Source organism: Primulina eburnea, chromosome 11, assembly GCF_022965805.1.
Source record: "Primulina eburnea isolate SZY01 chromosome 11, ASM2296580v1, whole genome shotgun sequence".
Lineage (NCBI taxonomy): Eukaryota > Viridiplantae > Streptophyta > Magnoliopsida > Lamiales > Gesneriaceae > Primulina > Primulina eburnea.
In genome coordinates, this window is record NC_133111.1 from 31,108,044 (window position 1) to 31,124,139 (window position 16,096).

General features: G+C 37.4%; 1 protein-coding gene across 1 annotated transcript; it reads right to left on the bottom strand.

Moving 5' to 3' along the window:
• Positions 1-397: 397 nt before the first annotated feature.
• Positions 398-6,649, bottom strand: LOC140805521 (uncharacterized). The gene is made up of 12 exons (XM_073161787.1): positions 6,461-6,649; positions 6,149-6,343; positions 6,076-6,080; positions 5,670-5,969; positions 5,465-5,565; positions 5,114-5,344; positions 4,465-4,599; positions 4,211-4,407; positions 2,296-2,366; positions 1,994-2,192; positions 1,383-1,811; positions 398-1,288 (listed from the first exon to the last, which is right to left on the bottom strand). The coding sequence occupies exons 1-12, from the start codon at positions 6,647-6,649 to the stop codon at positions 398-400; spliced, it is 2,943 nt and encodes a 980-aa protein (XP_073017888.1).
• Between the last annotated feature and the right edge of the window lie 9,447 nt (positions 6,650-16,096).

Consider the following 16,096-nt stretch of genomic DNA (forward strand, 5'->3'; position numbering starts at 1 on the left):
CAAAATCTCTCTTTCTCTCTCTTCAAAATGCCGCACTCCAATAAATCTAATTAATCTGATATTATTTATTGTCGTGCCCACACACAAAACAAGAATATTACGTGAGAGCCACATGGAGATGAGGACGAAGAGTTCTCGTTTATTGAATCTGAAAAACTGAATTGATTGGTTCTATACTTGGTGTTTGCATATATTGACTTCTAATTACCAACTAACTGCTATCAAGCTAACTGTATCAACTAACTACACAATTAACTAATTAACCAGTGACTAACTGCTATATATATCCAATACCCCCCTCTCAAGATATACTATAAATGTTTTTGATAGACATCTTGGAGAGTAGGTGAGACAAAGTAGGAGAAGGCAATGATTTTGTGAACATGTCTGCGAGTTGTTACTTCAAACGAATGGGTAGTAATTTGATGGAGCCATCGAGAATCTTTCCGCGAATGAAATGACAATCAATTTCTATGTGTTTTGCCCTTTCATGAAACAATGGATTATGCGCAATGTGCATGGCCGATTGACTATCACAAAACAATGTGGGTGGTGAAGATGGATGAATGTGAAAATCTCGAAGTAATTGAATGAGCCAAAGGATTTCACTAGTGGTGCTTGCCAAGGCTCGGTATTCAGCTTCGGTGGATGATCTGGAAATCGTGGCTTGCTTCTTGGCTTTCCAGGCGACCAATGCATCACCAAGGAATATGCAGAAGCCTATAACAGATTTTCTTGTGTCTGGACAAGATGCCCAATCAGCATCAGAAAAAGCACGCAAGTGAGTGGATGAGGAGGCAGAGAAATATATGCCTTGACCCGGTGTGGATTTGAGGTAGCGGAGAAGATGATGTACAGGCTGCAGATGACATGTTCGTGGCTTAGATACGAACTGACTGAGTTTGTGCACGGCAAACATGATGTCTGGGCGAGAAAATGTGAGATAGAGAAGGCGTCCAATGATACTCCTGTATTGGGAGATGTCTACCAGGGGCTCTCCGTCAATGTTGTTTAAGCGAAGACGTGGTTCCATAGGTGTTGGAGTTTGCTTGCTGGCTAAGAAATCAGTATTCTCTAACAGCGTAAGACTGTAATGACGCTGTGAGAGACAAATACCGTGTTGTGATCTTGCTATTTCGAGGCCAAGAAAATATTTAAGCGAACCCAAGTCTTTGAGCTTAAAATTTCCTTGAAGATATGTCTTTAAAGATTGAATAATATCAGATGATGGTCCGACAATGATAATCATCAACGTACACCAATAAGGCGATGAAAGAAGACCCTGTGCCTTTAGTAAACAGCGTGTGATCAGATTGTGAGTGAAGAATGAAGCCAGATTGAATGAGGGCGTGGGAAAATTTAGTGTACCACTGCCGAGATGCCTGTCGAAGCCCATAAATCGACTTGTGAAGTTTGCACACAAGTTTGTGTGATGGGGCAATGGGTGAACCATGTTGAACATAACCAAGTGGTAAGTCCATATAGACTTCCTGGAATAGGTCCCCATTAAGAAAGGCGTTGTTCACGTCTAATTGTGCAAGGTTCCATGGTTGACTGGTAGCAAGAGCCAGCAACACCTTGACAGTAGCTAGTTTGGCCACGGGAGAAAAGGTTTCAAAAAAATCATCTCCTTCTTGTTGAGTATATCCTTTGGCCATGAGTTGAGCCTTATGTCGATCAACCGAGCCATTAGATGTGTATTTGATCTTGTAAACCCAGCGGAAACCAATGGCTTGCTTTCCTGTTGGTATAGGGACTACTGACCACGTGTGATTAGCCTCCATGGCATCAAGTTCATCTCTCATGGCTGCCTGCCATTGAGGGAGGTTTTTGGCTTGATGATAAAATTGAGGTTCAAAATGTGATGACACATTGAGTGTCAGATTTCGATATGAATTTGATAGAGAGGCATATGAGATGTAGGAGCTTAAGGGATATGATGACTTAGAGGTGAACAAAATGTCTGAGTGTAACAGATTGCAATGGTAATCACGAAGGTATGATGGAGGTTGGATGTTTCTGGATGATGTTGATGAGACACAGAAGCTGGTGGATTAGGATCTTGAACCAAGGGTGAAGATGTGGTGTGCAGTTCAAGTGAGTGTGGAGCAGCATTTGATGGTGGAATGAGAGTTTCATGTCTTGATGTATCCAATATCAATGGGAGAACCACGCTGGGAAATGAATCAACACTGAGATTGGGAGTGAGTGATAGGAATGGAAATGTGGTTTCATGAAATATGACATCCCGAGAAATGAAGATCTCTCTAGTATTTATATCTAGTAGTTTGTAACCTTTGATGCTTGCTGGATACCCCAAGAAAAACATGCACGAGCTCTTGGTGAAAGTTTGTCTCGATTGGCAGCTAACGTGGACGCAAAAGCAAGACACCCAAATGTTCTCAACGAGGAATAATCAAAATCTCGTTGATATAGTAGCTCATAAGGAGACTTGTGGTGAGTCGTAGGGATGGCACTCGATTGATCAAATAAGTTGCTGTCAATAGACAGTCACCCCAAAATTCAGTAACCACATGCGAGTGGAAAAATAAAGCTCTAGCCACGTTGAGAAGATGTTGGTGCTTCCTTTCAACCACTGAATTCTGTTGTGGTGTTTGGACACAAAATAACTGATGTACAATGCCTTTGTCCATGCACAGATCTTTGAAGGCAAGTTTTTTTGTATTATCTTTGCGGAAGGCTTTAATCTTCTTAAGAAATTGAGTCTTAATCATACTGTAAAATCGAGAAACAAGCCCACAAGCATCTGATTTTTGCTGAAGTAAAAATATCCACGTGAAACAAGTACAATCATCTACCAATGTGAGGAAATAACGCTGATTATCGTGTGTTACAACATTGTATGGTTCCCATATATCACAGTGTACAAGATCAAAAGAAGAATCAGACATGTTATGATGAGATACAAATGCGAGTCTTCGGTTCTTAGCTAATGAAAAATTGGACAAGGTTTACACTTATCTAAGTTGACATTATGACAATGTAACCGATCCCTTAAGGTATTGATGACTGTACCAGAAGGATGTCCAAGGCGACTGTGCCATGTGACGCTATCCCGCCCACGAGATCTTTGATTTGTCCCGATCTTTGAAACAAGTAATTGATAGGTGTGATAATCGCCTCTAGATCACACGGTCTAGCAACAATTAATCAACGATAGAAACAATCGCGTTCAAGAGAACCTCCAAAGAACCCGTCCTTGGCAACCCTCGTGAAAATCGGTAGACGAACGACAGAAGAATCCACCTTTGAAAGTTTAATTTTGAAAACACCGAAGTGTGTTTGAGAGAAAATCTCACAATTGGATATCAAATCATAATGTAAAAAAGTAAAAAGTTTACATCGTATTCTAGCTTATATATAGGTATCAAAACCCTAACTATAGAAAATTGCATATTTAAAGATATCAAATCTACTTGCCAAAATAATTAAAACAGTAAACTAGGAAAAATCTTCTCGCCCAAACGTAAAGGGCACGGACCCCGGGTAGACCTCCGGGTAAGGGTCCGAGTACACTCGGCCAAAAACACTCTCCATCAAACAAAGGACACGGACCCCGTGTACACGTCCGTGCTCGGGTCCGTGTAGCCTCGGTTGTTCACAAAGATGCCTGAAAATTGTTCCTTTGGCCTCCAACGTGCTAAGTCGCAAGCTTCCAATTCATCCTCTACTTGATTGTGATGTATCCCGAACCCTTCGATCCTTGTTTCTAAGCTTTCATTGGTTGAATGAAGGGCAACATTCAACATCTTCAAGCGTACTCTCGGGATTGGTTTTTGGAACGCATAGTGGCTGGCTAGATTCATATCATACTCCCTTTCTTTAAAAATATTTGCCCTCAAATCTTGTCTTTCTTGATAACTAGGAAGATCAATACATTTCATGCCTTTTCCACAATCCTGCAAGTAGAGTTTAACAATGCTCGGGATCGAACCGGCTATTTCATTAAAAAAAAATAAACCGACCTTGCACAGATGTACATGAAGTGGTTTATTCAAAATAAAGAATCTTTCATCCTCACTCTTTTGGGCCATATATATAATTTCTCTTTTTGTCTGTTTGGCCTATTTTTCACACAACTCTTTTTTTCATCGATGGCCATCCTTCCTTTTTTGTCACTCTCTTTTTCGACCATCTCATTTTCTTTTTCTCTCAACTCATAACAAATTGATTCACCAATACATATTACATTCGTAGACAGTTGAGCAAAAGAAATAACTTGTACATCATCTAACAACTCACCCTCCATAGCACAACACTCAATACTCGCACGAGACACAATTGGAGTATCAACATTCAAATCATCCACAAGTTTGGCGTCAAGGTTGGAAGTGGAATCCACCTTCACATCCTCATTCGGACATTGATGAAAATCATGTCCTACCTCTAGACACCATAAACATCGAATATCAGAAATATAATTATGTGAGAATTGCGATGTACCTTGATATCCACGTTTTGAACTCCTCGCTGGTGTCGTTGTGCTTCTCTGCTCTTTACTCATCTTTCCACTCTCATCCACTTGCCCATATCTTTCACACAAATGTTTAAATTCTTCCTCCATTCTTTTCCCAAATTCTATCAACAATGACTGAAACTGACTATCAAGCATATTGCCCAAATTTTTTTCTTCCGGGTGAACAGTAACTCCGGCGAATGAACAGTAATCCACGTGAACAGTAACTCCGGCGAATGAACAGTAAATCCGGCGACGTGAACAATAATTCCGACACGATGAATAGTAAATCCCGACACGATGAATAGTAATTCCGACATTGAACAGTAATCGCGGCAATGAACAATAATTCCGGCTCCGTGAACAGTATTTCCGACGCGCTGACTAGTAAGCTTCCAATTCATCCTCTACTTGATTGTGATGTAACCCGAAACCTTCGATCTTTGTTTCCAAGCTTTCATTGGTTGAATGAAGGGCAACATTCAACATCTTCAAGAGTACTCTCGGGATTGGTTTTTGGAACGCATAGTGGCTGGCTAGATTTATATCACCATGTCTCTACTGAAATTTGTTTGATGAAAGCGTTTTGAGGGGCCGAGCTTGTATTCAAAACATAGAGGCCGTCGACTTTCCTACCCTTGCAAATCATCTTCCTCGTTATCACCTCCTGGATGATAAACGAATCATGATAGAAATTGATCATTGATTTAGTGGTGGCAATAATGGAGCTGACAGATAGCAGATTAAACTCGAAACTCGGTATAAACATGACATCTTCAAGAATCAATGATGCACCAAGCTTGATACTGCCACAAAACTTAACTTCAATTGTTGTGTGATTAGGCAAAGTGATCGTGGAACCCGTGACTGGTTGAAGGGAACTAAACAATGACTCATATGAGCGAATATGTCTGGATGCTCCAGAGTCGATAATCCAACACGAGGGAGAACACAAATTATTATGAGCACATGTAGATAAGCAAGTACCTGTGATGTGAAGACTCTTTGAGGCATTGATAGAAGAATTATGCGTGTCATGTGATGTAATATGTTTATCTAACATTACCCTCAATTGTTGCAACTGATCTCTGTTGAAACCATGGAATAAATTCTGAGACAAATCATCACTGGTGGTAGCATGAGCCTTGGATGTAGGCGTTCCAGTGATTTGATTTGCACTGCTGTCGTGTACCTAGTTGTGGTGTTTCCTCGAAGCTTAAAACCCGGAGGATATCCATGGATCTTATAGCAAGTATCCACTGTATTACCATGAACGTTGCACTTAGTACAGAAAGGCCTTTCCTTGGGAAATCTTGCGGAACCTCGACCTTGAGCAATTTTATGCGATTGATCATTCTTTAAAGCAAATTCCATATCTCCTGTGAAAACGGGAGCTGTGACTTGCGCACTGATTGCTCTGTTCCGTTCTTCTTGGACAACCAAGGAAAATACACGATTTATGGGGGGAAGTGGGTCAAGCAAAAGAACTTGGCTTCGAATTTGTGTAAAGGAATCACTAAGTCCCATAAGAAAAGTCATGACATATTCCATGTGAATATTATTGTCCAGCTTCTTTACACCTTCACAGCAACACCTACCTCAACTACACATTGGACGAAAATTGTTCAATTCTTCCCAAAGAGCTTTAAGTTTTGTGAAATAGACACTTACAGATAATTTTCCTTGACGTAAGTTCACAAGATCACGTGGTAATTGAAAGATCCTTGGCCCATCACTCTGTTGAAAATGTTCCTTGAGATATTCCCATATGCCAGCTGCAGATCCATCACTATGTTGAAAATGTTCCTTGAGATCTTCCCATATGCCAGCTGCAGATTCTGAGAAAAGAACACTCGCGGAAATATCCTTGGACACAGAATTCAAGATCCAGGAGATCACGATGTTTTTTTTTCTAATCCAGAAACTGAGTAAAATTGCATCATCCTCTCATGGTCGCCAATTGTCCCGTCTACAAAGCCCAACTTGTTTTTGACCAAAATTTGCAATTCGCATCGCTCTGATCCAGGATGCGTAATTGTCTCCATTTAGTGATTGAGAGACCAATGTGAGGCCCGGATTATCAGAGTGATGTAAAAAATATGGGCTCATTGGATCATCAATGGAGGATTGACCATTTCCTCGAGAGAATTCTGGAAAATTTCCAGGAGCCATGAGATGTGTGAAAAAAAAAATAGATACGAAGATTTGAGAACACCCGAGACAGGAGATTAATTCAAAGAATCAAAAATTGAACCTCCGGTCACCATAGTCGGCGCGATTGTTCTGATACCATATTACGTGAGAGCCACATGGAGATGAGGACGAAGAGTTCTCGTTTATTGAATCAGAAAAACTGAATTGATTGGTTCTATACTTGGCGTTTGCATATAATGACTTCTAATTACCAACTAACCGCTATCAAGCTAACTGTATCAACTAAGTATACAATTAAATAATTAACCAGTGGCTAACTGCTATATATATCCAATAAAGACTATGGAGTTCCTATAATGATTATTCGAGCCGCATATACATCCTCTAATTCCAAGCTAATCGGGCAAAAAATCTGAAATAATGAGGTTCAAGATAAAATGTCATGCTCAATGTCTCAAAATAAATCATGGCAACGATATAATTTCTATAATGCCTCAATCATCAATAACATCTCAAATGAATATGTAATGTACATTCCAACATAAACATATAAAGCATATATATGTGTTTAGCTCGAGCACTTATCGGGATAAACTCGAGACAATCACAAAAGTTTCCTCGCATTTTTCTTTCATACCTTTTCGATGAATAGCAGATATAAATGATTATACCAATCCTTGAGGCTAAATCTTAGCTCAATTCTCCAACACAATCATAAATATTTACATAATATTCTTTTTTTTCTTCTCAAATGATATACAAAACTCAATAATATATCTCATAAAGTGACTCATCCAATTCAATCAATAAAATCCACACTATTTCATTTTGAGCAAAGTTCATTTAAAAGAACGTACACATCTCACAAAATACTCAATACACTGAATTGTTTCCAGATGGACATGAAAAATAACTCAAATTGACTCATTTGATAAGTTGAACACATTTCAAAATTCATCCCTGTAAATAGGCTAAGATAGGGCTCAATATCAGGCATAACATAAACTCGGATACAAATTTTCAAACAGAACAACTTTAATAGAAAATTCATATCTCCTTGAATATTATTTCAAATCAAGTTCCATCAGTTGTATATGCAATAAAAACAAAGCCCAAAAACTAATCTTCCCAAAGTTTTTAAAATGAACTCATTTACTAGGTCGTTTATAATTTGGAAGTTACTGATCATATGTGTGAATTCTGTAACCGCTAAGATTTGGCACATATATTTATTTTTAGCATAACTTCTTCAATACTTGAGGGAATCATGCCATTTTGGTCACATTTCAAAGACAAGATCTACATCCAAATACGTGTCTCAGAATTTTTTTAAAAAAGAACACATGAACTCGAATATCCACTTATTTGTATATGCCCCAGATCTGACACCTTTTGTATAATGTAATTAAAACGGGTAAATTTAAAATTTTATCCATTCCTATTAATTTTTTTAAAAATAAAACCGGCATCAATATGGACTTAAAAATGTCAACATGAAACCCATAAGATTAATATTTCAAAACAAAAACAAACATAATTCTCAAAAAATAAAACATGCTCCACAAACACAATATACCCTCGGGTCAGAACCTGAAAAATAAAATACATGTCCGATAATAATTATAAGCATGTTGATAATCAATAAAATATCATCATAATTGCAACATAATAAAATCCCAAGATCTGAATTAATATCCCACTCTAAAATCTATTTTTCTCTACCCTCGAACTGCACTCCAGTAAATTTGATCTCATATTACTTGTTGTCTTGCCCACACACACAAATAAGACAACAACTGGAAATCCGATGAGTACAAAACTTAGAATGAAGGACAATAAAAAAGCAAAGATATATTATGGAAATGAGTGAATATGCAATGCAATGCAATTCATGATTTAAAATCGGGGTGATCAAATAAATCTGGATCAATACTTTTATCTCTGTAAACCACAAGGTACCCAATCATTGGGCGCGTGTTCTAGCATAGGTCATCACTATATCCAACCTTTCGGGGTGATCCCGTGTGACACAATTCTCCCAAACTATGGTGCGCCTATAGTGAGTTTTCGGGCCACATCAGCGACCTCCACATACACTATGCCAACTCAACTATAGCCCCATACGTCCTTTAATCTCATGCTAATCAGCCAAAACATATGAGAGAATGAGGCTCAGGATGCAATGTCATGCTCAATGTCTAAAAATAAATCATGGTAACAATATAAATTTCATAATGCCTCAATCATCAATTACATCTCAAATGAACATGTAATATATATTCCAACAAAAACACTAAAAGCACATGTGTGTGTTTATCAGCTTGATCAATCCTTGGGTAAAACTCGAGACAATCACAAATTTACCTGGCGTTGTCGTTTCATACCTTGTCGATGAACATCATATATAAATGGTAATACCAATCTTTTAGGCTAAAGCTTAGCTCAATTCTTCAACTCAATCTGAAATATTCCATAATACTCAATTTTATTTCATATGATATACAAAACTCAACAATATCTCACAAATTGACTCATCCAATTCAATCATTAAAATCCACAACATTTTTTTTCAAAAAAAAAAGGTTTAGTTAATAAGAACATAATCTGACAAAATAATCAATAAACTGGATTGTTTCAAGTTGGGCATGAAAACTAACTCAAATTGACTTATTTCATACGTTGAACACATTCCCAAATTCAATCCTATACATAGGATAAGGCATGGCTCAATCTCAAGCATAACATAAAATCGGATACAGATTTCCAAACAAAGCAGCCTTTATAGAAAATTCATAAATCCTTGAATATTACTTCAAATCATGTTGTGTTAGTTGGATATGCAAGAAAATTAAATCCTATTTTATCCAAACAAACTCATGTACTAGGTCGTTTATAATCTGAAATTTACGGATCATTTTCGTGAATTGTGTAACAACACAGATTTGGCACAGTCTGGTATTTTACCATTACAATTTTCAATATTTAAAGGAATCAAGCCATTTTTCTCATTTTGAAGAGAAGACAAAGTTCTAAATTTTTTATTTGAACACCAAATTGATATTGCAAACATTCCCAGAATTTCAATAAACAGAAGCCATGAAAATGAATCTCCACTTACTCGTAATGTTGTACCAGTTTCAGCAAAATTCCATGTATCTCATTTATTTCTTAATAGAATAAAGTGATTTAAAAAACAAATCTAAGCCAACACAATGTATAAGTTTACTGAAGGCCATATTTCCAAAATTCGAACGCTAAAATCTCAGTAAATCAAATATCGGATCTGTAAGAATAGATTTAATTTGTTGCCAACTTTGTTAACTTAAATTCGACATGTAAGCAAGGTAACTCGGAATTACCACTAGTAGAAAAATTGGATTTTACTTCGACAAGCGTTACTTCGGCAATAATAAATTACGAAATAAAACATTACCAATAACTTCAGTAATAACACAAGCGAAGTAAAAACACGGGCTTCACTGTATTTTTTTTATTATATTTTACTTCGACATATCAATGTTGATGAAGTAAAAAATAAAGAAAATAAGTTCATACTGAAGTAAAAAGATGAACCGATAAGTTAATTAATTAATTTAATATCTATTATATCATATATATATCCTTCAGAGACGAACTCATTTCGATTGATCCACATTTTCCTTCAAAATTAACCCTAATTTCAGTCTTCTTCGCTTCAAACCGCGCTGCGCCGCCGCCATTCCACGCACCGCCGCCGCCGTTCCACCACCGAGAGAGAAGAAGGCGGAACGAACACCACCACCACTACCACCACCGTTCCAAGCACCGAGAGGGAAGCTGCCACTGGAGATACACAACGTTCGCTTCGAACCACCAACACCACCGCCGTTCCACTCACTAAGAGGGAAGCAAAACACCACCACCACCGTTCAAAGCACTGAGACGGAAGAAGAGACTGAGATACACAACCGCCGTCCCCTGCGCCTTTGTTTCTTCTCCATTTTGACTGGAATGATATTTCTTTACCTATGTTAGTCGTCTCCAGTTTCCCGAGGTATGGTATTGATTGGAACGATAATTGGTTAATTTCTTGTCGTCGCCTTGGTTGTCCGTCTCTGGGTTCCTAATTTTCGGCATTGTCTAAAATGTTTGTTGTCCCCATCTTGTTAGGCATTGTCTAATTTTCGGTTTTTCTAACTTATATGCACTGTGTGTTGAGGACTGGACATGACGGTGTTTGTTAGTCATTTTCTCCATCGAATTGTTTTTGTTTTTCTAACTTATATGCAACTGTGTGTTCAGGCTTTTCCAATCGTGCTATGAAGAGATATCCATCTTTCTGTATTAATTTTCTTGATTTAAATGCCTACTTACCAATGTTGCTTTATTTTCATCAATAGGTAGTCTTCTTTCATTTTTTTTTTGCGTTCAAGAAATTAAATTGAAAATGACATTATTAAATGTAATATATATTTTCAGGTTTAGATCAAATTTATTGTTATATATTTCTGGTATTTTGCTGTATTGAAATGGATAAATCTTGGATTCACTCGGATAGAAGGTCAAAACAGTACGAGGAGGGTGTGGAACTGTTTATCAGAGGTTGTTTAGAGAATCCCCATATTGACCCAAATTTAGTTCATTGTCCTTGATGCAAATGTAAAAATCTTAAAAAAAGACCAGTTAAGTCCATGAGAGCATCTTTATTTCCATGGTTTTATTCAAAATTATGTGAATTGGATTCGGCACGGTGAGTCTGCTGAAAGTGACAGTAATTGGAGCACCAACAAGGAGCCAATTGGTAACTATCACGGAGACTTTGAAACCACTAATATGTGTGAGGCAGCATATGATAACTATACAGAAAATCTAGAAGCGTTTATGGAATTTTTGAAGGAAGCAGAGAAACCTTTGTATAATTGATATAAGCGTTACACAAAGTTGAGTGCAATTGTGAAACTATACAACACCAAAGCAAAGCATGGAATGAGTGACGCTCTATTTTCCGATCTACTAATGGATTTTTGGGGTATGCTACCAGATAATCACAACCTGCCAACCAAAATGTATGATGTAAAAAAGACATTGAGTTGTTTGGCGTCGAGTCATGAAAAGATTCATGCTTGTTCCAATGATTGCATTCTTTACAGGAAGCAATATAAAGACTGCGTAAACTGCCCTAAATGTGGCTTGTCATGGTGGAAGCTAACCAATAAGAACGTTGAGAAGAAAGGTGTTCCTGCAAAAGTGGTGTGGTATTTCCCTCCCATACCAAGATTTAAGCGCATGTTTAAATCTCTACATACCTCCAAAATATTAACATCGCATGCAGAAACCACATGATTTCCTGGTCAGTTACGTCATCCAGCTGATTCACCATCTTGGAAGTTGGTGGATCATATGTGGCCCGACTTTGAAAGTGAACCAAGAAATCTTCGCCTGGCACTTGCAGCTGATGGTATTAATCCTTATAGAAACCTTAGTAGTCGGTACAGTTGCTGGCCAATTCTGTTGGTCACCTATAATCTGCCTCCAAACATGTGTATGAAGAGAAAATTCATCATGCTAACTATGCTCATTTCAGGGCCTGAACAGCCAGGAAATGATATAGATGTCTATCTTGATGTGTTAGTTACAGATTTGCAACGATTGTGGGATGGAATTGATGGTGTCTATGATGCTTATCGAAGACAATTTTTCAATCTTAAAGCAGTCTTATTGTGGACCATCAATGACTTTCCTGCCTATGATAACCTTAGTGGATGTACTACACATGGTTATTATGCATGCCTAGTATGCAAAGAAGACACTTGTGCAAAGCATTTGGAAAATGGGAATAAAATGTCATTTGTTGGTCATCGACGATTCCTACCACGGTTTCATCCATATCCGAGGCAAACGAAAGAGTTCGATGGTATGGAAGAACATGGAGAATCATCTACACCATTATCTGGGTTGCTTTGTTTGACAAGCTTTCTGATATAAGGTGTGTTTTCGGAAAGAAGATTAGTGTGAAAGGTAAAAAGAGAAAGAATCCAAAGGACAATAATTTGGAAGATAGTAAAGAAGAAAAAGATTTTGGATCAACAGATTTCAGAAAATGTTGGAAGATGAAATCAATTCTTTCAATCTTCCTTATTGGAAACACCTGCATGTTAGGCATTGTCTTGATGTGATGCACATAGAGAAAAATGTCTTCGAATCTCTCATTAATAATTTGATGAATGTTAAAGGAAAAACCAATGACAATGTGGCAGCTGGGTTAGACATGGTTCAAATGGGAGTTAGGCCTGAATTGACACTTAAATTTGGTGAAAAAAGAACATATCTTCCTCCTGCTGCATGCTCATTCACAAAAAAAGAAAGTTACAAGTTTGTCAGTCGATAATGGATATAAAAGTCCCAGAAGGTTTCTCATCGAACCTGAAAAATCTTGTGTCCTTGTCTGAGTTGAAATTGATTGGCTTGAAATCTCATGATTGTCATGTTTCTAATGCATCATTTCCTGCCAATACTTATACGCGATGCGTTACCAAAACATGTTAGATATGCCATCATAAGATTATGCTTCTTCTTCAAAGATATTTGTTGCAAGATGATAGATGTAGCCAAGTTAGATAAGCTGCAATCTGACTTGGTTGTTACACTCTGCTTATTGGAGCAGTATTTCCCCATTTTTCCTTCGATGCCATGCTTCACTTAACAGTTCATCTTGTTCGAGAAGTTCGATTATGTGGACCAGTGTACTTCCGGTGGATGTACCCATTCGAAAGATCCATGAAGGTGCTTAAGAGTTATGTAGGCAGTCGAAAACATCCTGAAGGTTGCATTGTTCAGAGATATTCAGCCGAAGAAGCAATTGAGTTTTGTTCGGAATACCTAAATGACCTTGATCCCATTGGTGTCCCTCAATCAAATCGCGATCCCAAATCAAACATTCTTGGCTTCTTAGCATGCAAAACACCAATTATAGTGCCACAAGTTGACCTTCAACAAGCACATTTGACTGTGCTGGAAAATACAGAAGAAGTATCTCCCTACATTATGTAAGTGTATTGCATTAATCTATAATTCTGCACCCATGTGATTGTCAATATTTAATATCCAACACAACTGCTATATAAATATTTCCACCGTGAACATAAATATTTCCTGAAGTCAATGTTTCCAAAAAAAGATAAAGATGAAAGGTGGATACAAGATGCTCACAATAAGAAGTTCATTGAATGGTTTCGTGCAAAGGTTAGGTGGATAAATCTGCTTTATGCATTTTGCGGTGAACATTTTTTAGCTAGTATTTTAATCACCCTATTCTAATTGTATAAATGTCAGGTGGATGCTGAAATAGATAGCTGCAATGGTGGAACGACATCAACATTGACATGGCTGGCTCATGGTCCACGTGGGCAAGCCATTAAGTATAGTAGTTACGTGATAAATGGCAATTCATACCAAACAAAGGCACGGGATGATGAGAGAGTTTGCCAAAACAGTGGGGTTTCTCTAGTTGCTAGCACCATGCTTGTCTGTAGTGCCAAAGATAAGAATCCCTTGATGACTTATGTGACTTTCTATGGAGTGATTGAAGAAATATGGGAGTTGGACTATCATAAATTTCAAGTTCCTCTTTTCAAGTGTGCGTGGGTTGCAAATGACAAAGGAGTAATCAACAATGATAAATGTGGATTCACCTTGGTCAATATGAACAAAATAGGGCACAAGAATGACTCATTTGTCGTTGCAAGTCAAGTCAATCAAGTCTTTTATATTGATGACCCATTACAAAAAGGGTGGTCAATTGTACTCCCTGTGCCAAATCGATGTTACGAGGGAGATGATGATGGTTGGACTAGTATTCCTGATTCTCGACCAGTTGATGATGTTGATACTCATTGTATTCCGGCTCATGAAAATTACTTTAGATCAGAAACTGAGGGTGGCTGGGAAACGAACAAGAAAAAATGATGTTTTTCACTTTTATGTCATGTTTTTTGTTATGCTATAAACATAACCTCATTGCTATTATTTATGTCATGTTTATTATTTATGTCAGATTTCTACAAGTCATGTTTATTATTTATGTTATTATTGTTTCTGTAATTATTTATTTCGTGTTTATACATGTCTTATTAAAATTATTGTTTATGTTATTTTAATGGTTAATGTTATTGTGTAAGTTTTAACATTGGTTTCCTTCATGTAAATATGTAGAAAAAAGCTCAATGGGTCGTAAAAAAAAGGAATCAAATGCTACAGTTAAGATGATACAAGGAGTGCATGATGATAACCTAAACGAAATTACTAATGTAGAGCACCCTATATTTATTGATGGAGAAGAACATCCTATAGATGTGCAGAGGAAAAAGCGAGGCCCTACGTTGATGGGTAAAGTAATTGCTACTGCCAGATGGGGAAAAAGCAAAGATTGATTATGATGACATGAGGCGGCCAGCATACAATGCAAATGGAAGGGCTTTACATTCATACATTGGTTCTATTGCTAGAGCCATGGTGCCAATCAGTATAAAGTCATGGCCTAAAGTTCCAGAAAACATAAAACAAAAACTGTGGGAAGAGAATCTCGGTAAGTACAAGCTTCAATTTGAATTTACAGTCATACTTGCACCTCTAACTAATCTGTTTTTGTTGCAGAATGTCATTGAACTAGCGCCACAAAGTGTATGTGATGAATTCAGCATCTCAGAAGTGACGAGATTTCAAAAACAAATTGACTTGTAGATTTGTTTGGCCGAACAAAGATAATCCTGAAAATTTTATTTCTCCACCAAGTCAGTATCAACTCCCAAATGCAGATTGGAAAGCATTTGTGGATGCGAGACTGGATCCATCATGGGAAGGTACTTTATAATTGATATGGTTCCTCACGAATTTATTAAATTCAATACTTAACTGAGCCAACATAATGATGTAGGTTACTCGTGAAAAACAAAAACAACGGACCATGCATTGTAAATATCACCACAGAATGTCTCGCAAGGGTTACATCGGCTTGGAGGCTGAACTGGTAAGAAACAAAGCAATATATTTGTATTTTTAGCACGTTCTTCATGTTATTAAACATATGAATTTTGAAATTGTAGCGGAACAAAACTGGTTGCTGAAGATGAGGAAGTTGATAGATATGTGCTTTGGCGTAAAGCTCGAGAAGACAAATCTGGCAACATAACATGTTCGGAGACATCAGAAGTAGCTGAAAAAATTGTAAATGTTTAGTTTTATTCAATCGCCATATTGCCTAGATAAATAACACTGTAGTTTGTGAATTGATTTGTCATATCTTCAATTGTAGGATGAATTGTTGGAAAAGAAAGGCAAATGAGAGTTCAAATCTTTTGGAATGAATGACGTGTTAACCGCTGCCTTAGGAAGCCAAGAACACTATGGAAGGGTTCGAGGTGTGGGAGGTTGCGTAAAACCACAAGTATACTTTAAAACTCCAAGAAAGAAGAATGAAATTATCTCAAA